General features: G+C 42.0%; 2 protein-coding genes across 7 annotated transcripts in view; both read right to left on the bottom strand.

The window, feature by feature from the left end:
• The window catches only part of DDX50 (DExD-box helicase 50), a 30,352-nt gene extending 27,033 nt beyond the window's left edge, over positions 1–3,319 (bottom strand). For 2 of the 5 annotated variants that reach the window (XM_072756208.1, XM_072756207.1), the window contains exon 1: positions 2,879–3,074. Coding sequence is in view for 2 of the 5 variants with exons in the window: in XM_026003704.2 (XP_025859489.2) it covers positions 2,879–2,968 (90 nt within the window). In the remaining 3 variants the exon portion in view is untranslated. Of the gene's footprint in view, positions 1–2,878 lie in introns of all 5 variants that reach the window. The other 3 variants (XM_026003704.2, XM_026003713.2, XM_026003712.2) reach the window with 3 other exon arrangements.
• Positions 3,320–8,763: 5,444 nt separating this feature from the next.
• STOX1 (storkhead box 1) overlaps positions 8,764–24,790 on the bottom strand; it is a 51,408-nt gene continuing 35,381 nt past the window's right edge. The window contains exons 1-4 of one of the 2 annotated variants that reach the window (XM_072756205.1): positions 23,476–23,571; positions 20,206–20,358; positions 15,474–17,802; positions 8,764–11,078 (exon numbers count right to left, since the gene is read on the bottom strand). In XM_072756205.1, coding sequence (XP_072612306.1) covers positions 10,931–11,078; positions 15,474–17,802; positions 20,206–20,338 — 2,610 coding nt within the window. In that variant the 5' untranslated portion in view covers positions 20,339–20,358; positions 23,476–23,571 and the 3' untranslated portion in view covers positions 8,764–10,930. Of the gene's footprint in view, positions 11,079–15,473; positions 17,803–20,205; positions 20,359–23,475; positions 23,572–24,790 lie in introns of those variants that run through there. The other variant, XM_072756204.1, reaches the window with a different exon arrangement.

Here is a 24,790-nt window from a genome sequence, read left to right as displayed (position 1 = left end):
CAAAGTTCCAATTGTTATACTCCCATGGAAAGGCAAGTATATTAATAATGCTCAAAACATTTAAAAAAATTTTTTTAGTTAATTAATATAACTTAAAAAAAAGACTACTCTGCAACTTTATTTTTATTATTTTTTAAAAGATTTTTATTTATTTATTCATGAGAATAAAGAGAGAGAGAGAGACATAGGCAGACAGAGAGAGAGGCAGAGACATAGGCAGAGAGAGAAGCAGGCTCTATGCAGGGAGCCTGATGTGGAACTCGATTCTGGGACTCTGCAACTTTATTTTTATTATTTTTTAAAAGATTTTTATTTATTTATTCATGAGAATAAAGAGAGAGAGAGAGAGACATAGGCAGACAGAGAGAGAGGCAGAGACATAGGCAGAGAGAGAAGCAGGCTCTATGCAGGGAGCCTGATGTGGAACTCGATTCTGGGACTCTGGCATCACGCCCTGGGCTGAAGGCGGCGCTTAACCGCTGAGCCACCCAGGCGTCCCTACAACTTTAGTTTTAAAATGTCTAAATGGTGACCAGTGTTTTAATATTTGCAAGCAGCAAGAAATTATTTGGCAATTTAACACTTCGGAATTACTTGGTCAAATGTTCAATATAAATTAGAAAGTAGTTATTAGTGACAGCAGAAACCATGAAACTAGAACACAAATTTTACAGAGTATTTTCACATACAATTTTCTCATGCAGAAAATGGAGGAGATGCTGTGAAAACAACAACGTGAAAATGCTTTGTAAACAGTAGAGCTTTACATTAACATAAGTTACGCAGTTACATGTTGTAACATTTGATCTTTCATTAACTGAACTAGCCCATATCCAATAAGTTCTCCCCAAACCAATAAGTTCTATAGAAAAGCAAGGTTATTTACAGAGCCAGCTTTGGGGTTAGAATCACTTTGGAGCCCTGCACTTCAGGAAGATGAAGCAAGGTAAAGTGAGACCTCAAATCCAAGCCCAGCAATATCCCAAGGTGATGAAATATATCATTCCACATCAGATCCATAGAGAGTGCTTGACACTCTCCACTTTCTCAGCTTCCATGACACTCTATATTCCTTCCTTATCCTCTTACATCTACCGCTCCAATGGTTCCTCTCCCCCTTCTTTCTGTGGATGCTCCTTAAGTCTCTATTTTCTTGTATACTTTCAAATCATTTTCATGGCTTCAACAAATACTTCCATGCTTCTTCCGTCACCTGCACTCCAGGTTTGAGAACCTAAGGCTCAGCTCCATAGCTCCACATATTCAAAGCCAGTTACCTTCAACTCAATGCCAAATCACTACCTGAATGTTGTTTCTATTAGCTGATACTCCAATCTGCTTCCCAATCTTTAGTTATCTTTCATAGTTAGAGGAAAATCAACAAGCATTTCTGGAGGAACTACAATGTGAAAGCCACCAATTTACAAGAATGTATTAATATGGATAAACAAATATATGGCCATCTCCCTCAAGAATCTTTGGAAACGTGGGGAAAGACGCGCACTGGAAAAGTGAGCTAACTTTACAAAGAAGCACATAATAGATGCCAACCAAATGATAAAGACAGCACTGGAACAAGACTTCAAAGGAGAATGAGATTCCTGAACGTGAACACTGAAGTGTTTAGAATAGACACAAACTAAACCTTGACAGATATAGGTAGGATTTGAATGCAAAAAAGAGAGAGAAGTATTTGAGGAGCTAAAATTGCAATTGCTTGATGATTGCACTTACATAAGATTATCTAGAGAAGTCAAACACTACTTGCTATCTAGTGGCAGCAAGTAAAATGATTTCCAGGGATCAAGGAGAGAGAGCAATGGGAAGTTGGTGTTTAATGGGAACAGAGTTTCAGTCTAGAGGGTGAAAAAGTTCCAGAGATAAATGGTAGTGATAGCTACAGAACAATGTTAATGTACTTAATGCTACAAAACTTACACTTTAAGATAGTTAAAATAGTTAATTTTATGTCATGTAGATTTCACAATAAAAAAAAATAACTGGTTGACACTAATGGCAAAGTTTACGTTGGTGATAAAGTAGGAAAGGTAAGTTCTGCTCTCTAGAGCTATACAGAATTTTTTTTTTTTTTTTTTTGCCAAATGTCAGCCTTTAAATACCGCCTCCTCACCCACCTAAGGTCTGTTTTCTTTCCTCTGGGCCTTCTTTTTTTTTTTTTTTTTTTGGAGGGTTGGGATGAGAATTCTCTGCAACTCCTTTACAGGGTCCTTGAGGACAGGGACTTATTTGAACTTCTTGGTGCCAGCAAAGAGTGTGGCACAAATTAAGCTCCTTAAATACTTGTGGACTGAATGAAAATACTAACAGTAAAGCCTACTGGTGAAACAACCCACACGATCTCCATCACAGCCAAATCCTAGGAATGCTGGCTGTGACACTTTTCCTTAAGCCTCTCAACAGGAGCTATCGAGATATGTAAACCTAAAACCGCTTTCCCCCCAAAATTCTTCCTCACATGCCAGGATGACGGAGAAGTAACACATATTCAAGGCAACCATCTTTTCAAATAGTCTTCTAAGACGGCCAACAAGACACAAATAACAGGCCTCACTGCTTAAAGAAGAAGAGGAAAGAAAGAACAGATTCCGCAGCTATGGGAACTGGAGGCTGCCCATGTCCTACGGGAAAGGCTGAAGGAGCGCGGGAGGCCGGGCCAAAGCCTAGCGCAGCTCTTACCCAGGTTACGGGTGTGGAGGTGGGAATGGGCCCACAGCAACCTCAAAGGGACGCGGGCTGCGCTGGGGGAGGCCCTGGGATGCTCCGGCCGGGCTGTGACAGGCCATCAGATCGGAAACAACTCCCCTCCCCGCCCAAGCCGGCGCAGCCCAAAAGGAGGCGCGGCCCATCCTCAGCGCACCTTTTGCCTCTCCTTCCTTTGGTTTTCGGTGTCCTCCAAGGGTGCCTCCAGCTCCATAATGTCCCCCCAGAGGAGTTTCCCAGGCATCATTCGCCGCCGCCGCCTCTTTCTGGGCTGGGTGGCCACAACCACCTACGGGCGGCAGCAGCGTGAAAGGAAGCGGGGGCAGGGCGGCCGCCCGGCCAGGGCCTACGTCACTTCCGGGACACGCACCGCACGGCGGGGAAAAATAATCCCGGATACTCCGGGTTTAAACTCTTCCTTTGCGTTGCAACGACTCGGCCAATGAGAATGAGTGATCTCGACTGGCCCACCCTTGCTCTAAAGCGATTGGCTGTTAGGGCGAAACGCTGGCCAATCTCCATAAAGGACGCGCGAACTGACTACCACGAAATGAGTCGCGTTTTATTTCCCGCCCCCCCGCCTTCCCTCTCCCCTCCCCCCCTTCCCCCACTGCGAACATTTATCCTAGGTGGCGCGGAGACGCGCTGGGCCTTCCCAGCATGCACTGCCGCAGCAGGGAAGGCCCCCAACCGCGGCGGAGAGGGGTCGCGCGCGGCGCGCCGGCGCGTGGACAGGCCCGAACGAGGCCGATGGGGAGCGCCCCGCCCCGCCCCGCCCCACCCTGCCGTTCGCCGCCGGAAGCTGCAGGCCTCGGCCCGCCCAGTGCTGGGTGAGGCGTTAACGTCTAACGGCTCCGCGCGAGGTCGGCGGCCGGGCGCTGGTGGGAAGGGGCTTCGCGGACTCTGCCGCGGGGCTGGGGGCGCTTGGCGGGAAGGTCGGGACTGGACGGTCATCCTTCCAGCCTCCGCTTTTAGTCCTGAAGTCGGTCCTTGATTCACTTTAGGTCCTTTCCGCCCTTCCCACCGGCGGGAGGGGAAAGTGAGGGATTTATTTACTCGCCTGGAGACAGGCATCTCGTTAGTGACGCTGTTAGGCCTAAGAGCCCTTCGGAATCCGAGTGGAGGGCTCCCTCGGCCACACCAACCTGGAAGCTTTGTGTCGAAAAGCGTTTTGAGGAAGATGCTCCCACGACACAAAGGAAAGTGGGGGAAACCCTGGAGAAACGTAGAGTGAAAAAAAATAAGCCTCAATGTCTTGCAGTGAATTAAAGGATTTCATCTTAACGGATGATGATCGACTGCCCCCTAAATTAAAACCTCCTACAAAAGTGCGGAGACCTTTATGACCTTCATGCAGAAGGCTGATTCCTTAGCATACACCTTGCTCACATCACTGGTGCTGGCTGGTTGGCGTTCTTTATCTCTTCGCGATGTGTCCAGCTACTCTCCCGGGAGTCATCTCATCCTGAGATGTCGGTGCCCTCGACAACGTCTAAGACACCAGCCTTGTAACCTGAGCATCAGACTTGTGTCTTAGCAAAATCGCAAACCTGCTACATGTCGTGGGAGTTTGGGGCTTGGTCCTAATAGCTGGAACCACGAATGATTGCGACAAGCCTCTTGCGCCGTTGTGCATTGGGCTGAAGTCAAAGGGCTAGAGATGTAAAAGTTACCTTATGGATTCAGTATCCATACTGTGGACAAAAGGAGGAGTGTCTACTAATGATAGCGGAGAACTGCATCTCTCCTAGAGTAGGAGAACTGCTATGCATCTCTAGATCTGTGCTTTTCTAGACCCTTTCCTTCCATCTCCTCACACCGTCCCCAATTCTAGCATCGTAAACCAAGTCTTTGTAGACCTACAACAGTATGATGTGCACAGGGACAAGGAGTATTCGTGGCAAAGAATGTCACATGTGTGAAAGTGGGATAGTAATAGGCACAGATGTTAGTGTGCTGTGTTCGAAGATCAAATACAGATGAAGTTTTTAGCTCTTTTTTTTTTTTTGGCATTCGTTTGGAGGTCATAGAGCAGGCAGGTATGTGAATAGAAAGATTAGACTGTTCAGTTCTCCCTATGCAAGAGACTAACAAGTATATATATTTTTAAGATTTTATTCATGAGAGACAGAGACACAGGCAGAGGGAGAAGCAGGCTCCATGCAGGGAGCCCGACGTGGGACTTGATCCTGAGTCTCCAGGATCAGGCCCTGGACCGAAGGCAGGCGCTAAACCGCTGTGCCACCGGGGCTGCCCCAAGACTAACAAGTATATTAAGTTTCAGAATCACTTTTCACATTTTTCAGAATGACCTGTGATTCACGACACTCTACAATCCCTGCCTTTCTAAGCCCCAAACCTATTGAATCAAACTTCTGTCTGCCTGAAACCAAGTCATAAGAAACTTCAAGTTGTGGCTTAGCTGGAAAAAAAAAATCTGAGTACTACCAAATTTGGGTAACTATGTTCTCTCCATGGATATCAACTGGAAAACTTGGGAATGATAAGGAATGGAGAATATTTTTCTCTTATTCTAACTCTCAAAGAGATTTGTATCTGATGATAAAATGTATTGGAGAGAACATGGAGGAGTATAATTTAAATGTACAAGTAATTCAAAATATAATCTTATTAGAATCTTTATTTTCCAAAATATCTTTTTCAAAGAGTTTGTTTATTCATGAAACATGGAGAGGCAGAGAAGCAGGCTCCTTGCAGGGAGCCCCATGTGGGACTCGATCCCGGGACTCCAGGATCACGCCCTGAGCCAAAAGGAGATCTCAACCACTGAGCCACCTAGGCATACCATTTTCCAAAAAATCTTACCAGAGTCACTGATATAATTTATATCTTAAAATATAAGAGTTGGGGTGCTTCATCTACTGCTTTTCCATGAATCTGTAAAGATATCTCTTGCCTTTGGCTTCAGCTCCTTTAACTCCTTGACCTTAAGATATGAAAATAATAGAACTATACACTTACCCCTCTCTGGTCATTCTCAAAGGTACAGGGCTAGATTTTTTTTTTAACTCTATAGTTAAAAAAAAAGGTTTAAGAAGGTTAGAAGGTTTAAGAAGGTAGAAGGTTTAAGAAGTCCTTTTGCATCTGCAGGTCAATTTTTTTTTTTTTGCAGGTCAATCTTACATGACAAAAGGAATCAAACTATCATTTAAAAGTGTTATAAGATGGAAATAGTTTAAGGAGCAATTATAGTTGATTAAAGAATACTGGAGGATTGAATGAGTGTTTTAGGGCTCAGCGGTTTAGCGCCGCCTTCAGCCCAGGGCGTGATCCTGGGGACCCAGAATCGAGTCCCATGTCGGGCTCCCTGCAAGGAGTCTGCTTCTCCCTCTGCCTGGGTCTCTGCCCCTCTCTCTGTCTCTCAGGAATAAATAAAATCCTAAAAAAAAAAAAAAAAAAGAGTGTTTTAGAGTACTAAGAAGTAAGGAGAAAATGAAAGAAGGAACAGGAGGGATGTTTCTGCCATTGTTAGCTACATGACTCGGCCAACTCAACTCTAAAACCTGGTCTTTTTTGTTAGTAATATGGAGACAAACATGCCTTCCTCGCTGATAGTGCAGGGGAATTGGGAGGATCAGCTGAAATAGCAATACTGCAAAGATGATATACAGAGCTGCTTACGTTTCTACCTTTAGCTCAGGGTTTTGACAGTTTTTGAAAGCCTTGAAGAAAACATCTTTGAACACATTTAGCACATGTAAATTTATGTATATGTGTAGCTCCTAATTCAAACTTGGAAAAGCTTTTTTTAAGATTTTTAAGTAATTTCTCCACCCAATGTGGGGCTTGTACTCACAACCTCAAGATTAAAGAGTCCCCCACTCCACCAACTGAGCTCGCCTAGAGCCTCTGGAAAAAAGCTTTTTAACTTTAACCTTTGGAAAGAGATCATACAGTTTCTCTAGCCAATTACTTTGTAAATGTTTTGAGTCAAGTGCTGGAAGAGTAGTGACATCAGCAACCCAGACGAGGGCACTATGACCCAAGAAATGGAAGCTGCTACAGAGGCCCATGTTTCTAAGGTTTCAAAAGAGGATTTGTAGAGGCCAGCAAAGTAGTCATGAGTTTGTTTTGGATACTCCCCATTCTTGTTTCATGATTCTTGTGATTCTTGAGTCTCTCTTCCTCATTTTGGCAGTAGTCTCTTCCCCATTCCCCAAAAGCCTTCACAGTAGAAGGGGTTCTCAAAATGTAGTGGTCCCCAATTTTCAAAACTACTGTTCTCTGCATTGTTTTTTTCCTCATAGATCTGACTTTTTTTTTTTTTTTTAGATCTGACTTTTTAAGATTTTATTTATTCATGAAAGACACAGAGAGAGGCAGAAACACAGGCAGAGGGAGAAGCAGGCTCCATGCAAGGAGCCCGATGTGGGACTCTATCCCGGGTCTCCAGGATCACACCCCGGGCTGCAGGCTGCGGCTAAACCTGTTGCGCCACCGGGGCTGCCCTGACATTTTTTTTTTTTAAGATTTTATTTATTCATAGAGAGGCAGAGACACAGGCAGAGGGAGAAGCAGGCTCCATACAGGAAGCCTGACGTGGGACTTGACTCCTGGTCTCCAGGATCACACCCCAGGCTGCAGGTGGCACTAAACCGCTGCGCCACGGGGGCTGCCCAGATCTGACTTTTTTTTTTTTTAAGATTTTATTTATTTGAAAGAGAGACAGAGCACAAGCAGGGGGAGCAGGAGAGGGAGAAGTATGCTCTCCACCAAGCAAGGAGCCCAATGTGGGGCTCGATCCCAGGACCCTAAGATCATGACCTGAGCCAAAGGCAGAGGCTTAAACAACTGAGCCACCCAGGTACCCCAGATCTGACATTTTGAAATCTTTGTCTGCTAAACTGCATTTAGTAATAGAATCATAATCATTCTCCTAATCTATACATAAGATAGAAATTTAGTTTAGCAATGTCACACCAGCCTGTGATTGTGTATATTATTGAGCTGGTATCATTTCAACCACTGCCAAAGAAACTTGTTGTAATTAGCAAGGAGTTAATAAGCAAAGGGAATAAACAGTTTCTATTAGGATTTTCGAAATCTAGAAAATACCTCGCAGAAGCCAGCTACTCTCTAAGGATTCCTATGGGTCTGAGATTCCAGATAAGAGAGGGTGATCTCAGAATATATGAAATGTCTAAAATAAGCCCACACTTTACATATTTTATTCCTATTATAGCATCAGATGTTAACTGAAAACTTGTTAGCCAAGGCATAATACCTTCCCAGGCAAATCTGGGTTTGAATTGATGAAACTTCTTATAATCTTTTTTTTTAACTTCTTATAATCTTAACCTAAAGGACTGAATCTCTAAATAGAGGAATTCCAGACAACCTAGCAAAAACAGAGGACCTGCATAGTAGGTGATGTATTCACCTGACAAGTTTTGTGAATATATAAATAAAAATATACACACAAATTTATAATATCAGGTGCCTCCTACATTGGGCACTTTGAATAGATCAGCCTCAGATCTTAATTTTTTAATTTTTATTTATTTATGATAGTCACAGAGAGAGAGAGGCAGAGACACAGGCGGAGGGAGAAGCAGGCTCCATGCACCAGGAGCCTGATGTGGGATTCGATCCCGGGTCTCCAGGATCACACCCTGGGCCAAAGGCAGGCGCCAAACCTCTGCGCCACCCAGGGATCCCCAGCCTCAGATCTTACAACAGTTCTGTAAGGTAGATATATCATTACTATCTCCCTTTTACAGATGAGAAAACTGAATCACAGAAGTTTGAAAACTTTTTCACACAGCTCCCAAGGATTGTAATTGGGATTTAAACTTGTCTGACTCCTAAGATCAGGTCATCATGCTGCCTCAAGAGAACAGTTTTCTCCTTAGAGAATAGACCACAATGGGGAAGAGAAATCAAGAACTAATGTTATCATGCACAAATTAATATTGGGGGGAAAATGCAAGTCACCTTTTTAGAGAATAATCTCCCAAACAACTAACACATATACCCATCTTTAACATCTGTAGTCATATGTTGTATTTTGTAGAAGGAAAGTTTTACTGGTTTCATAATCTTCATTTTATTTTATTATTTTTTTAAAGATTTTATTTATTCATGAGCGTACAGAGAGAGGCGGAGGCGGACACACAGGCAGAGGGAGAAGCAGGCTCCATGCAGGGAGCCTGATGTGGGACTCGATCCTGGGACTCCAGGATTGCGCCCTGGGCCGAAGGCAGGCGCCAAACTGCTGAGCCACCCAGGGATCCCAATAATCTTCATTTTAATACATTCAGAAAGTGTCATAATGCATCTAGTGGCAAAATTAGATGGATTTCATTGGTCTCTACATATGACTAGAGCCACAAAAGACTTTGGATCCCTCCAGTCTATTAAGAAATTTGTCCAACTTCAAAATCAAAGATAGAAAAAAAAAAAAATAGAAAAAAAAATTAAAAAAAAAAAATCAAAGATAGGACAGAGTTGTTGTTGCTCTTTTTTCCCATGGATTGACAGGGATAGGTGTAGAAAAATGGAGAACTAAAAGAACTCAGGAATCTCGCATGTGCTTAGTATTTTGCAGGATCCTTAGTCTTTTTCTTTTTTCCTTGAGACACATTTGACATATAACCCTCACCATATTTTATAAGCACAAAACCTTACAGTTGGAAGGAATCTTCAAAATCATCTAGTTCAGCAATCCTGATAAGCACTGGAAATACCTCTGCAGCATACCAATCAAAGGATTACCAAGCCTCTGCTTGAATGCCCTAAAGAATGAGAAATTCATTCTTTTATAAAAGTGTTTGTTTCATCTACAGATGGTTTTGACTAATGGAAAGTTCTTTAAGTAAGCTGAAATCTTCTTTCATTCGCAGATAATGATTCCAAGCTTATAAGACCCCCCAAAACAATGCCTCCCCCATAAGCCTTTTCTTGGTACTTTGCCCAAGTTTCAAATGTCCTTGGGACCACAGCTGATTTTCTTCGAAAGCCATGGTAGGTTGTTCAGAGCCACTAAAAGCCAACAGTTAGGAGCAAGTGGGCCAACCGCTGCAAAACACAGCAACGTATCTCATCTCCCCTCCACTGCACTACACCACCGCCACCACCACCTGTACCAGGAGACAGTCTCCATGGTGCTGAGCTTCATCTTACCTTCACTGTTATCAGGACAGTGAGAATTAAAAGAGGCACTCTCCAATTATTTAATCATGCTTGAGATCTAAGGCCTTAACAATCCTTAGAAACGCCTTAGAAGAAACATCCCCTCAACCATAAGTCAGCATTAGCATCTATCCAATATGCTGAAGCCAGTCTTGACTGCTCCATGTTCCCCAAACCCAAGAGAATCGACCATTTCCACTATTTGGTCTGAAAAGGCCAGCCAGAAAAAATTCCAACAAAGTTATTTAAGTCTTAGTGGAAACAAATGTAAATGAACTATCCATCTTCCATCTTTTCTCCGAGTCTTTAATTCAGAACCTCCTTTTACTCACAAACCATTCTACAACCATTCTACTTCCTATCTCCACCATCTGAGAACATCCTGACTTCCCACCGCCATGCTATAGAGAGTGCCTCAAATGTGAGAAGAACCAGAAAAATAGTAGACCCAGATGCTGCCACAGGTATTTTGTACATTGACAGTCAGTACAATTTGGGGCCATCTGTTCATATTCAAGGTAGTTGCAGAGAAGATCTTGGCAGCAATGACTGGATAGAAAAAACTCTTATTGCAAAGTACCCAGTACATCTATATAAATTCTTTCTGAGAATAATAAAAGACTTTAGTTGTAAACAAAGCATCTAGACAACCCTAACACACTATTTCTGGATTTCTGTGCTGAACTCTAGCGAGATCCTTAAAAACTTAATGTGGGTAGAGAAATTCACTAACAGCACCCTATGTATTTGAGAAACTAATGAATGTCTGGTAATTTGATTTAATTACATTTAATTGGAAAAGGACCACGGACTTTATGGGGTTTTTTAATTGTGAAAAATCAATATATTCCCAATAAACTTCATAGTACAATAAGCTTTAAAAAAAGCTTTAAAACATCAAAAAGGGAAAAAAGCCAGCAACTAGAACAAAATATGTAATGAGATTAACAGCACCTATGCTTGGCTTTAGAGAATTCTTCTATACTCAGCTAATTAAAATATTCTATATTAATGCTGTATGTTCTTATCAAAAGGTTTCCAAAAGAAAAAATAAGAATTAGACATTTATGACTGGAGTTAGTTGTAGTAAGGAATTGGATGTGAGTGTTTGACCATTCTTCGTGCCTTCAAAGTTCTGCAGAAAACTCTGTCTTCTTTTTAGTCCATCCAAAATGACTGAATTATTAGATGCCAGACTCTGTGTCCTAAGATATTAAAAATAACAGAATTATTACCTTCCAAAAGGGCCTGAATTTCTAATCAAAGCATTATGCCTTCATTTATTACTTTGAAGCAGCATAACATTTACTAACACTAAGGTGCACTTATCCTGTAAGTTAACCTTTAAAAATCTAAGGTGCTCCTTACATTTTAAAGGCTTCACGATAGCACCTCAGTTATTTGACCGCTACTTTCCAAGAAGTTCGTATTTTCAGAACATCTTTTCTCAGATCCAATATCCTTTATATTCTAGTCAAAAACAATAAGCTCCCAGGGTGCCTAGCTGGCTCCATGGGAAGAGCCTGCAACTGTTGATCTCAGGATTGTGAGTTCAAGCCTCAGTTGGGTGTAGAGATTACTTAAACAAACTTTTAAAAAGAAGAAAAGAAAAAGAATATTGTCCCTGAAAACCTCTTCTATACAACTCAAGTGTAATTTGTTTCTTCTTTGAGAAGTCATATGAAAGAGAAAAGCCAACTATAATATTTTTCACATTGACAATGTTCTTTTCCAAGGAACTAGCTATAGGTTAGGTTAGTCCTTTATCTAAACACATCTGCTTTGCTTCAGCCAAATCAAATTACTTGTTTGGTCATTTTGCTTTCGACATTCCCCATTTCCCACCTATTCTCTCTATTACATGCTCATTACATGGATATGCCTCAAAAATGTGTCCTCCAATTGAAGTGTTCCCTTAAACATCTCATCACTCTAATTCCACATCTCTGGCAGTTATGCAGAGTTTCTGCTTTGTCTTTTTTTTTCTTTTCTTTACCCCCAATGTGGGGCTCCAACTCACAACCCCAAGATCAACAGTCATGTGCCCTATCAACTGAGCCAGCCAAATCCCCCTCTGCTTTGTACTTGAGTTCAATTTGTCTGTTTGTTGGTCTACTTAAGACCAACTTGTCTGTTTTATTGTTTGTTGTTGGTCTACTTAAGTAAAGTGTAAGCTTTCTGTAGGTAGCAACAACATCTTATTCATCTCTATTCCTGTAATTCTTGTAACAGGGCATATAGTTTATGTTCAAATGCTATCTTCCCTCCCTTTTCTTCTACATATCTTTAATGCTTATACTTACAAGTCTTTCAAGAGAACTATATTATAAACAACTTTTAAGAAATTAAATTTCTCAAGATTTCACAAATTTAAATTCTCAGCTGCATGTCAAGGAGTAATATCCCTTAACTGTTTTAGGTTTGATTTTTTGTTGTTGTTGTTCCTGCTTTTGCCAGAGAGAGAGAGGGAACTCATGGCTTGTTGGCTAACACTACCATTGCTTACTTTGCGGACATTATGTTTTGATACTTTATTTTTTTTCTAAACCCAGATTTTATTTATTTGACGAGAAAGAGTGCACAAGCAGGGGGAACGGCAGGCAGAGGGAGAAGAAGAAGCAGGCTCCCCACTGGGCAGGAAGCCCTATGTGGGGCTTGATCCCAGGACCCTGAGATCATGACCTGTGCTGAAGGCAGACGCTCAACGACTAAGCCATTTAGGCGCCCCATTTTTTGATACTTTAAAGACTTGATATAAATTAAACAATTGTTTCAAGCAGAAAAGATCTGTTGTCTAAAAAAGTGAAGATTATGTTTTAAAAATGCAGACCCCGGGCAGCCCTGGTGGCGCAGCAGTTTAGCACCACCTGCAGCCCGGGGTGTGATCCTGGAGACCTAGGATCGAGTCCCGCGTCGGGCTCCCTGCATGGAACCCGCTTCTCCCTCTGCCTGTGTCTCTGCCTCTCTCTCTCTCTCTCTCTCTATAAATAAATAAATAAATAAATAAATAAATAAATAAATAAATAAATATTAAATATAATAATAATAAATAAATAAAAAATAAAAATGCAGACCTCCAGGAATTTAGCCAAAGATATAGTCAGAAATACCTTGCAAGCATTTACATGTAAAAAGCAATCCACTGCAGATTGATTTATTACAGCAAAAATTGGGAATCTAAATGTCAAAGGAAGGAAAATAATAGTTATATAAATTCCACATAATGGAATTCTCAGACATGAAAAAGAATGAGCTGGATCTATATGTATTGATTGCAAGATATCCATGGTAAATTAGGTGAAAAAAGAAATGTCTCTCTCTATGTGACTATCATGAATAAATAAATAAAATCTTTTAAAAAAATAAAAAATAAATAATTCTATTTATAAACACACAGATGTCTGAAAGAACATAAGCCAAACTATTAAAAACGTGTAGGTCACTTCAACAGAAAGGCAATGGCAAAAGTTGGGGAATGGAGACCTCAAATTTTACTATTTATTTATTTAACGATTTTATTTATTCGTGAGAGACAGAGAGGCAGAGACAGAGGCAGAGGGAGAAGCAGGCTCCATGCAGGGAGCCCAAGCAGGACTCCATCCCGGGACTCCGGGATCATGACCTGAGCCGAAGGCAGATGCTCAACTGCTGAGCCATCCAAGCATCCCTATTTATTTATTTTTAAAGATTAACTTACTTTTTTAGTTTTATTTTTTAAAAATTTTATTTATTCATCACACACACACACACACACACAGAGGCAGAGACACAAGCAGAGGGAGAAGCAGGTTCCATGCAGGAAGCCCGACGTGGGACTCGATCCTGCAACTCCAGGATCAGGCCCTTGGCTGAAGGCGGCACTAAACTGCTGAGCCACCCAGGCTGTCCTATTTATTTATTTTAGAGAGAGAAAGCACATGTGCTAGCTGAGGGAGAAGCAGAGGGAGAGGAAGAATCTCAAGCAGATTCCCCACTGAGCATGGAGCCCAACACAGGGCTTGATCCCATGACCCTGAGATCATGACGTGAGCCAAAATCAAAGAGTTGGACACTCAACTGACTGAGCCATCCAGGTGTCTCCATTTTTACTTTTTTATATTTCCTTTTTTAAAAAATATTTGAGAGAGAGAGCACACAAGCGGGCTGTGGGGTGGCAAAGGGAGAGGGAGAAGCAGATTCCCTGCTGAGCTGGGAGCCTGACATGGGACTCAATTCAGGAACCCTGAGACCATGGCGTGAGCTGAAGACAGATGTTTTACTGACTTAGCCACGTAGGCACCCCTATCTTTTACATTTCTGTATTACTTTACTTCAAAATGAAGCACACAAGTTTATGTAATAAAAAACTAGTAAAGATATATGCCAAATTTTAAGATGAGCTTTTTAAAAAAGATTTTATTTATTTATTCATGAAAGACACAAGAGAGCCAGAGCCAGAGGCAGGGGGAGAAGCAGGCTCCCTAAAGAGAGCATGATGCAGGACTTGCTCCTAGGACCCCAGGGATCATGACCTGAGCAGAAGGCAGATGCTCAACCACCAACCCACCCAGGTGCCCCTAAGATGAACTTTTTGAAAACTAAGAATATGAGAAGAATGTTCACAATGTACTATCATTTGAAAAAAGCACCATGCAAAATAAGAACTACAGTATAGGTAAAACATTTAAACAAAATAAATGGATCAATATATTCAGACTCAAGAGTTATAAATATACCACATATAAAAGTGTTATAAAGATAAAAATATAAAAGGATTTTTAAAAAATATCTAAACAGTAGAGTAATTATAGGTGTTCAGTACTGGGGTGCTTGGGTGGCTCAGTTAGTTAAGCATCCAACTCTTGACTCTGGCTCAGATCATGATCTCAGACTCCTGGGATCAAGCGCCATGTCAGGCTCCAAACTCGGCCGGGAGTCTGCTTGAGGATTTCTCTTCCTCTCCCTCTGCCCCTGCCCCTGTCCACTGGCGTGCTCTCTCTCTCTCAAATCTTTTTTAAAAACCACTTTTCAGGACTTCTCAAACATTCTCTTATGATTATACTACTTTCATAATCTAAACAATGTTATTTAAACAAATTAGCATGGATAATATTGGTGGAAAGTAGATGCATCTCTTTCTCGACCTGTGTAGAACCAAAAATATAAGTGAAAACTTCCAACCTTCAGTTCAGAAAGCACTTCATTTATAGCAGCTCATTCCTGTTTTTTAGAAATAATTCAAGATTTAGGGCAGCCCGGGTGGCTCAGCAGTTTACCGCTGCCTTCAGCCCAGGGCGTGATCCTGGAGTCCCGGGATCGAGTCCCATGTCAGGCTCCCTGCATGGAGCCTCTGCCTCTCTCTGTGTGTCTCATGAATAAATAAATAAAATCTTAAAAATAATAATTCAAGATTTAGAAGTAGTAAATTTTGGTTAACATAATGAACTCTATCCTATTATATAAGATATTTCATTGTAATTGTATACAATTTATTCAGTAAAGGCTGGTATATCACTATAAAAAGTTTATTCAGGAGTCTCCCACTAGATAATTCAATACATCCTTGATTTTAATAACTCCTGAGGAACACTGGTCCATCAAACACTTGTCCACATACTCACCGTGGAGAATCTATGCCACTGTCTCCTGCCATGCTATGATTTTCTGCTCCTTCCAAATGGCTGTGTTCACGTTGGATATCCTGAGCCAACACTGGCATATGGGAAGTGGTGAAAACTACCTTTTCTGTGAACTGCCTTCTCATTCCCTGACTCTGAGCGCTCGGACTCCAGCTAGCCGGTTTCTTTGCAGTGTCACCAATAGAGTCTTGTAGGGTTTCAGTCTCCGAATTGGCTTTCTTTGTGCTATAGTAATCAAATGTACTTCCCTCAGTTTGGCAAGAGGTCACGAAGCTAGGTTCTTCCTCATAGTTAAAACTGGACTGAGTCCCCAAACTGAGGCCACTGCTTCCAGCCAAGAGATTAGGTGTTTGGCTTTCACCTGGGTTAGTGAAAAACCCAGAGGGTCTATAACACTCATTTCCTTTCAGCACCTGCAGCTCAGACCTGTGTATTTTGCTGTTGTACTCAGTCACAGATCTTTTGGTCACTTTTTGTTTTCCCAAATGATTCCAGTTGCTTCTCCCCGTAAAGGAATACTGAATGTGGCCAGGCAGCATTTGACATAAGTCCTCATTCCCAGAAAAGTCTTCCTCATCTAGATACAATGAACTACAGGCACCATCATCATCTTCCAATTCATTCTGATACAAAGCCTCATTATCATCAGAAAGCCCTTCGTTTTCTAGACTTATAGTCTCTGCTTCCTGGACAAGTGCCTTTCTCACTGATTTGTCTTCTAAGTCTCCGTCTTGTCTCTCAGGTTGTCTCAAATAGTTCGTACCAACTGGGTAATCCAAAAGACCAAGATTTTGGAACTGGTGTATTGTTTTATCAACTAGTCTACAAGCAGAGGATGCATGGTCTACGGAGGGGGAGCCTTGTGATAACAGGACATGCTGTGTTTCTTTTGCCTCCCCTAAGGCGTCAAAGTGAGAATAACTTTTCCTCAAGACCTCAGGGATTACCTCGTTTTTTCCACCACATACATCATATCTCATCATGCTTTTCCTAAAGGAACATTTACCATCTTGCAAAACACTACATTGACAGTAATTTAAGAGGGGATCTCTTAAGTCATCACTGGTAGGTTTGACAGTAGAGTCACTCATATAAATGGATTCCACCACCGGTTTATCTTTACATGGCTCAGCATGTGGTTGTTTGGCTTCACTCTCAAAGATTAAGGAATCCGGAGACCCTGACCTTTGGAAAGGCTTTCCCTTTGGTCCAGTCTGACCGGCTTTTAGGTCACTGGTTTTCTGGATGTTGTGCCCTTTGGTTATTGGGGTCCCTCGGTGAGGCAAACCCTGGAAAGGATTACTAATTCGCTTCTTGTAAATCAAGTGGGAACCCAGCACTGATAGTGGTTTCTCAAGTGGTTTCTCAACTACTGCTTCATTTGGGCTCTTAATCCTGGGGGTGGGCTGTGTGGCAGGGAGCTTGGGATGCTTCTGCAGTCTGAGGCTTCCGGGCTGAGGCTCACTTCCCTGACTCCTGACTTTGTGTCTCTCCCTCTGAGAATGGCCTCGCCGCCTCCGAGACTTTGCAGACTGGCCCCGCCTTTTCCTAACTCCCTCTTTTGAAGTATATTTATGCTTAATAGTCAGCATATCAGTGGAAGTGCCCTGGCTATTATATTGTTTCTGTTTTTCGTATTTTTGCATTAAGACTGTATGTTTGATTAAGTTGTCAACGGTCAGAATGGGATTAATTCGTTTGATAATCTCATGTTCAATGTCTCGAGGGATATTGTCCAAGTTATCTTCATCTCGAACAGGCCATTCTTCTGGTGGGAACTGGGCAGAGAAAGTGCTGTGCTCTGTTCTGGACTTCTCCTTCCTGGATATACTACGCCACAAGAGGCTAAAGCCAAACTTCTTGCCTTTCTCTCTGTCTTTTGCGTATGGTAATGGTTTGGCGCTTTCACAGATATGATGCTCAGACACTGAAACTGCTCGATTCTGAACCAAAGATTTGGATTCCTGAAGATCTTTCTGGCTTTTCATAGCCACTTCTGCACCAGCGGGTGTCTCTACATTCTGAGGGCACGGATCAGGGAAACACCGGCAAGACTGGCAATGGGAAATGTGGGCAGCGTTTTCCGCTAACTCCGTACAGCTCGCCATGCTCACCAGATATGTAATGCGAGTTGGCATTGGGTGGCTTTCATCTGATTGGTCTCTCTTACTGTCTTGGGGGGTTGTATTTGTGATGAAGTAAGTCTGAGGAGTGACTATGAAGTATCCCTCTCCAGTGTGATAAATTTTCCTTTCTTTAATCAGAGTTCCCAGGGTGGTATACAGAACATCTTGAGATGGGATTGCAATGCCTAAAACAAAAAAGCATTTTATTGCACCGATAGATTTTGAATTAAAAAAAAAAAACACTTTGATGAGTGAAATCAGTAACTCAGAAATGACCACACATTTGCTTGATGAAACCAGAGCTAACTGTAACCCAATTAATATATGTAAGTAAAATGCCAAAGAAGCATCATAGTCACAATTTAATTGAGTATTGGTCTACACAAATAGATAGTAGTAAATTAATGGTTAAGTAGAGAAAAAAATCTGAGTTCACTTGAATACAAACAAGTTCTACAACCCCATCATGAATTTAAATTTTGATTTCTTGGAAGCAAACATGGGAATTTTTGAAAACTGCAGCTTCATTGCTCAAATCTTAGTAAGAATCTAAAGAGAAAATGGAAACCAGTCTGTGCCAGGTTGAAGGCAAACTACCTAATATCTGTATTATGATAGTTTCTCAAAGTAGGAAGTTAACGATTTTAAAAGAAATTCCATTTTCTAACTAGCAGGGTTCAAAATTGTATTTATACTGTGAAACATGTTTGTATAACACTGGAAGAAAATACATGAATATATTAACATTGATTTTCTTTGGGTGGTGGTACTGTAAGTGGTTACTTTTCTATATTTTCTTGATTTTTCTACAATAAGCATATTCATTTTATAATGGGAAAAATTAAAAATACTATTATACATCCATGCATTGGGATATCATGCAGGTGTGAAAAGAATGAAATAAATCGATATATAATAATATAGAAAGGGTCGCCTGGGTGGCTCACTGGTTGAGCATCTGCCTTTGGCTTGGGTTGTGACCCCAGTCCTAGGATAGAGTCTTATATCAGGCTTCCCTCAGGGAGCCTGCTTCTCCCTCTGCCTGTGTCTCTGCCTCTCTGTATCTCTCATGAATATATAAAATCTGGGCAGCCCAAGTGGCTAGGGGTTTAGCACCGGCTTCAGCCCAGGGTGTGGACCTGGAGACCCAGGATCGAGTCCCACGTGGGGCTCCCTGCATGGAGCCTGCTTCTCCCTCTGCCTGTGTCTCTGCCTCTCTGTGTGTGTCTCTCGTGAATAAATAAAATCTTTACTAACTAACTAACTAAATAAATAAAATCTTTAAAAAATACAGGAAGATCTCCAAAACTTTTTTTTTTAAAGATTTATTTGAGAGAGCATGTACACATGGGGGGTAGGGCAGGGCAGGGCAGGAGAGAGAGAATCTCAAGCGGACTACTCACTGAACTTGGAGCATGCTGTACGGCTCCACTCAGGGCTCAGTTTTACGACCCTGAGATCATGATCTGAGCCAAAATCAACAGTAAGGCATTCAACTGACTGAGGCACCCAGGCACCCCTCCAAAATATTTTTTTAACTTAGGCAAGGCGCAGACCGACTGTAAAGAATGATCCAAGGCAGCCCGGTGGCCCAGTGGTTTAGCGTCTGCCTTCGGCCCAGGGTGTGATCCTGGAGACCCGGGATCAGGTCCCAAGTCAGGCTCCCTGCATGGAGCCTGCTTCTCCCTCTGCCTGTGTCTCTGCCTCTCTCTCTCTCTCTCTCTCTCTCTCATGAATAAATAAAATCTTTTAAAAAAATGATTCAATTTATATTATTAAAAGAATACATATACTCAAATACAATTTATGAACATATACACAGTAAATGATAAACAATAGGAGCTGTCGGGGATCCCTGGGTAGCTCATTAGTTTAGTGCAGCCTTCAGCCCAGGGTGTGATCCTGGAGACCCAGGATCGAGTCCCACGTCAGGCTCCCTGTATGGAGCCTGCTTCTTCCTCTGCCTGTGTCTCTGCCTCTCTCTCTCTGTGTGTCTCTCATGAATAAATAAAATCTTAAAACAAAAAACAAAAAACAGGCGCTATCACCTCTGGGAAGTGGCAATGGAAGAAAGGGATGGAGGTGGGGGAGAAGATAAACTTTTCCTTTTTTTTGCTTTGTACTCCTTTCTACAGTACAATTTGTCTATTGCCATAAGAACTGGTTTCTAAAAAGCTCATCTGGAAAGTAAAAGAAAAATGCCCTTCTTGGGCAGCCCGGGTGGCTCAGTGGTTTAGCGCCACCTTCAGCCCAGGGCGTGATCCTGGAGTCCCAGGATCGAGTCCCACATCAGGCTCCCTGCATGGAGCCTGCTTCTCCCTCTGCCTGGGTCTCTGCCTCTCTCTGTCTCTCTGTCTCTCTCTGTCTGTGTGTGTGTGTATGTGTGTCTCATGAATAAATAAATAAAATCTTAAAAAAGAATGCCCTTCTCAAATTGTTGATGCAGGCCTTTTCCTAGCAGGGCTCTAATACAAGGTTCGACAACAGAAGAAAAAAAGTGGTTATTGCCCAGTTTATTTACATATTTAAGATGATTTATAAAGAGAAAGCAAACACATGAAATGAACTAATAAAACTTGTCACGCTACCTGGGTAGTGTTTCATCAAGTGCTCCAATATCGATTCCTGTGTCACCACAATCTGAGCAGCATTCATATCAGATACAGCACAGCAAAGAACTTCAGCCAAAGGTATAAACTGAGACTGAGCTATTGGATTCATTTGCACTGGAAAGACATCACCTAATCGGAGGTTAAAAAAAAAAAAGGAAAAATGATACATTTGTTGTAGAAACTCTTTGGAATTAGTGAGTCAAGAATAAAAACTGAATAGCACATGGAATTGCTTTTTTTTTTCATCAGTTTTTCCTCAGAATCTGATAACATGACATGAACAATGACAGAAAGCATAGAAGAAAAAGGTTTACATTCGGGTCCCTACTTTCTAAGAAGTTTATAGAATTTGTCACTACTTTACATGCAAGTTTCCAGATGAAAGGCACACAGTACTATCAGACTTCAGGTTGGACAATGCTTATATGGTAATTCACATTTTCAAGGCATTTTTTTTCATATGAGCTATCCAAAGCAGCCAGGGATGGGATTCTTCTTTACTTAAAATATAGAAAGCCAAAGAAAGCTCAAGTAATTGTCCCAAGGTCAGAAAGTAGGGAGACAGAAATAGGTCTTCTGACTCCTAACCCAGTATTTCCATCATTCCACATTTTCCTGATTGGAATGATTAGGAAGATTTGAAGAAAGGGCAGTAATGTTTTCCAAAAGCATTAAGACATGGAGCAAAACCATGGAAGGAGGAAATCACAAGGTATATAAAAGCATGAATAGAGTTACTGTTTGGATAGAGTTTATATGTTCTATCAGACCAAAATGGAAGACAGACTGGAAGTATAAGCTAACTGTATTGTCTTTGCTTCTTGCTATCATCTTATAAATAAGTGTTCTTAACCTGCTACTACTCATGTTAGGAGTTTTAGATCCTGCTGAACAGCCAAGAGAACCATTCAATTACTTGGAAATGAAAGACTAGGGGGCAGCCCAGGTGGCTCAGCGGTTTGGCCCTGCCTTCACCCCAGGGCGTGATCCTGGAGACTCGGGATCAAGTCCTGCATTGGGCTCCCTGCATGGAGCCTGCTTCTCCCTCTGCCTGTATCTCTGCCTCTCTCTCTCTCTCTGGTCTCTCATGAATAAATAAATAAAATATTTAAAAAGAAAGAAATAAAGACTAAGGCTCAGGAAAGGGATCTGGGAATCAACTAATACAGAGGAGATGTGAAGCTAAGGAGTGGCATAAATTCCTCAGTAGAAGAAATAGGAAGAGAGCCAAGAAACACTGGACTATGGGGCTATCTACAGTCAATAGATAGTGGAAAATAAGGACCCACAAAAGAGAGAAGACCCAATAATGGGGGGAGAGAAGTAAGAGTATGAGAAAAAAAGGCTCCAAAAATGTTTGAAAGGGATCAAAAAGGTTGAGGGAGGAGGGAAAAAGGCCATTGTGTTTCTTGATGAGAAGGTGACCATTGGTGTCAAGAAAACTGTTTTCATAGGAAAGAACACAAACTAAATGTCAGGTTGAAAGAAGGGAGTTGGTGAGAAAAAAAAAGTAAAGTTAACGGATCCCCTTGTTCTAGAGCAGGGCTTCTTAACTTTGGCACTTTTGACATTGGGGACCAGATATAAGGTGACCAAGCATCTCAGTACGGCCAGGACTGAGTGGTTTCCTGAGGCATAGGATTTTCAGTGTGATGTCCAAGAAAGCCAAAGGCAATCCAAGATGGCCTGCCTAGTCAGATCATTCTTCGTTGTGCGGGGCTGTCCTGTGCATTTTAGCATGTTTATTAGTGTCCTCGGTCTCTACCCACTTCTAGATGCCAGTAGCATCTCCACCAGTCGCAACAACCAAACATGTTTCCAGACATCGCCAAATGTCCCCAGAAGGGTAGGGGGGAGGGTCAAAACTGCCCAAATTATAAACCACTGTTCTATACAGTTTGTCGGAAAAATCTGATTCTGAAACAGGAGAAATAGAACACAAACCAGGAGTAGGATCAAGTGAATGTGAATGTGTGTGTATCTTGTGACTTTCTTAAAAGATCTCTGCACATTTGGATGCAAAAAGGAAGGGCTTAGCGGAAACAATGCACATGATTCTGTGAAAGACCAGTAAGGCACCAAGATCCCAGAAGAGGGGACTAGGAATGCCCAAAAGGTGCCAGTAGAAGTGCCTTAGAAATAAGGAAGATATTACTGCATCCGGACCTGAGAAAAGAATAGAGAGTGGTAGAAGGCCAAAAACCTACTGAAGCATAGAAGGAAACAAATTCTAGCACAGCAAGGTCATCTGACCTCTGCAAAGTTAAGGCAGGGAGAGAGGGGATAGGAATGGGAGGAGAAAAAAACAGGAATGAGGAGCTGAAGAGTGGAAAGGGGGTTTGAGGAGCTGTTCTTTGAGTATACTAGCAGATTATGAAGGAACCCTGAGCCTCAAGATGATTTAAGTATGGTTTCCGGCAGGTGAAGTGGCAATCTGGAAGAGAAGAGAGTGAGAGCCAGGGAGGCCATTGATGCTTCTGACATTTTAATGTGCACATGAGAATCACCAGGGGCTTGTGCTAATACACAGATTCTGATTCAGAAGGCCCGAAGCAGAGCCCATGATTCTGCATTTCTAACAACTTCCCAGGTGAAGTCTGCTTGGGAATGGTAGATGCTTCGTGTGTTGATGATGGCAGTGCTAAAGTAGCTCACCATTCAACAAATAAACATGGTCCTGGGGCTGCCTGGAGAGTCAAGAGTAGCCAAGAGGAAGCCAAAGAATAGAGAAAACTTGGTTACACCCTGCAGTTGCCTCTCCCAATGATAGTGGAGAAGCCAATACTTTTACTGGTTGTTGAGGGGGAAGGCAGGTGGTGAGCATTGGCAAGGAGTGAAGGGCTGTAGCCAGAGCTGGTGAGTGGCCCATAGTATTTATTGTATCTGCATGAAGATAGAAGACTTCCATAAGGGCACTGATAAGCAGTTTGCCATTATACATAATATTGGGCTGTTTCACTGTGTACTTAAGCTTCTCTATCAGGCAGGCTGGGGCATCTCTGAACACAGAAGGTCATAACACAGAGCAGAACTGCTGTCGCAACCTAGGTTAGGATCTCCTCTTGAGTGCTTGTGGCTATTCCACTAGATGGATACCAGGATACCTATAGCATTCTGAAAAGCTAGGATGACTGGCTAGTCAATTAACATTTCAAAGGGCAGTGATAAGAGATGGTACTATGAAACTTACTGTCCAAGTGGGACATTAGATGAGCTGAATCTCAAAATCCTTCTAGAAAGTCTTACCTCTAAGCTAAGGATAAGCCTCTGCCTCTCCTCATTCCCTCTTTGCCATTTTTCCCTCGGCATCCGGGATTTACTTTCTTCTCTTTCATCTCTCTCCTCAACCAGAAAAAAATACAGGATTAAAGTACAATCCCAAATAGTTCCATGCTTCTTTCACATAACTCCATGTGCTTAGTTTGAAATAAGTGACCTTAAACTTTCATAGATCTTTCTTCATCCTCCCCCAAAACGGGCTAAGTCTTTTTTTTTTTTTTTTTTTGTATATGATTTTAAATTGATTTTGCCATTATCACTACCTGCATGCAGATGAGAAGTCCTTAATTCAGAAAGAGGGGGGGAAGGCCTCTCCTAGAAAGATAAGGGCTAGAGACCTGGCAAGGATAGGACAAAACAAAACCTAAGAAGTGTGGCTCAACCCCACAACCCACATTCAAGCCTCACCCCGGCCCAACCCTAAATCCAGTCATTTTGAATTTTGAAATGGGGGAAAGAGGAAGCATTAAAAGTAGAGACAGTGGCTGGAGTGTCCCCGTCCCATGCCCTTGCCGCGCCCCCTGCCGGTAGCCGTCCATTTTTCGTCGAATGAAACAAGGAAGCTGAACCAAACGTGGGGGTCCAGCACCTGGGTCTCCACTGTGCCTTTGGGCTAGACCTAAGCCGCCCATTTTTTAGCTCAACCCTTTAGCTTTTTTTTCTTTTCTTTGGAAAAAATAGTCAAAATGGGTTTTACATGGGGCTGGTGGGAAGAACTGCATGGGATGTTCCTATACATTTCTTTGCAATCTCCCATATATCGAAAATAAATTCAAAATTAAAAATTAAAAATAGATTTTTCAGAACCTACTTTCCTTCTCCTTTTCAAGCAGAGACATATGACCAACAGAACTTTTTTCTTACATTTTAAAAATCCCAGACAACTTCTCATAAAGAATCCTAACTGCCAAATCCAAAGACACACTCAGAAATTTTATTCGTGGGATCCCTGGGTGGCGCAGCGGTTTAGCGTCTGCCTTTGGCCCAGGGTGTGATCCTGGAGTCCTGGGATCGAGTCCCACGTCGGGCTCCCTGCATGGAGCCTGCTTCTCCCTCTGCCTGTGTCTCTGCCTCTCTCTCTGTGTGTCTCTCATGAATAAATAAATAAAATCTTTAAAAAAAATTTTTATTCGTAATTCCCACTGCAACATAGCAAAAGAGTGTTTTAAGAGTAAACAAAGGTATTATCAAGTAGGAAGTGAGGTGCCTAGGTGGCTCAGCGGTTGAGCGTCTGCCTCGATGCCTTTCCTGCATGGAACCTGCTTCTCCCTCTGCCTGTGTC

The sequence above is a fragment of the Vulpes vulpes genome, chromosome 4 (assembly GCF_048418805.1).
Source record: "Vulpes vulpes isolate BD-2025 chromosome 4, VulVul3, whole genome shotgun sequence".
Taxonomy (NCBI): domain Eukaryota; kingdom Metazoa; phylum Chordata; class Mammalia; order Carnivora; family Canidae; genus Vulpes; species Vulpes vulpes.
This window is presented reverse-complemented; position numbering and strand designations above follow the sequence as displayed.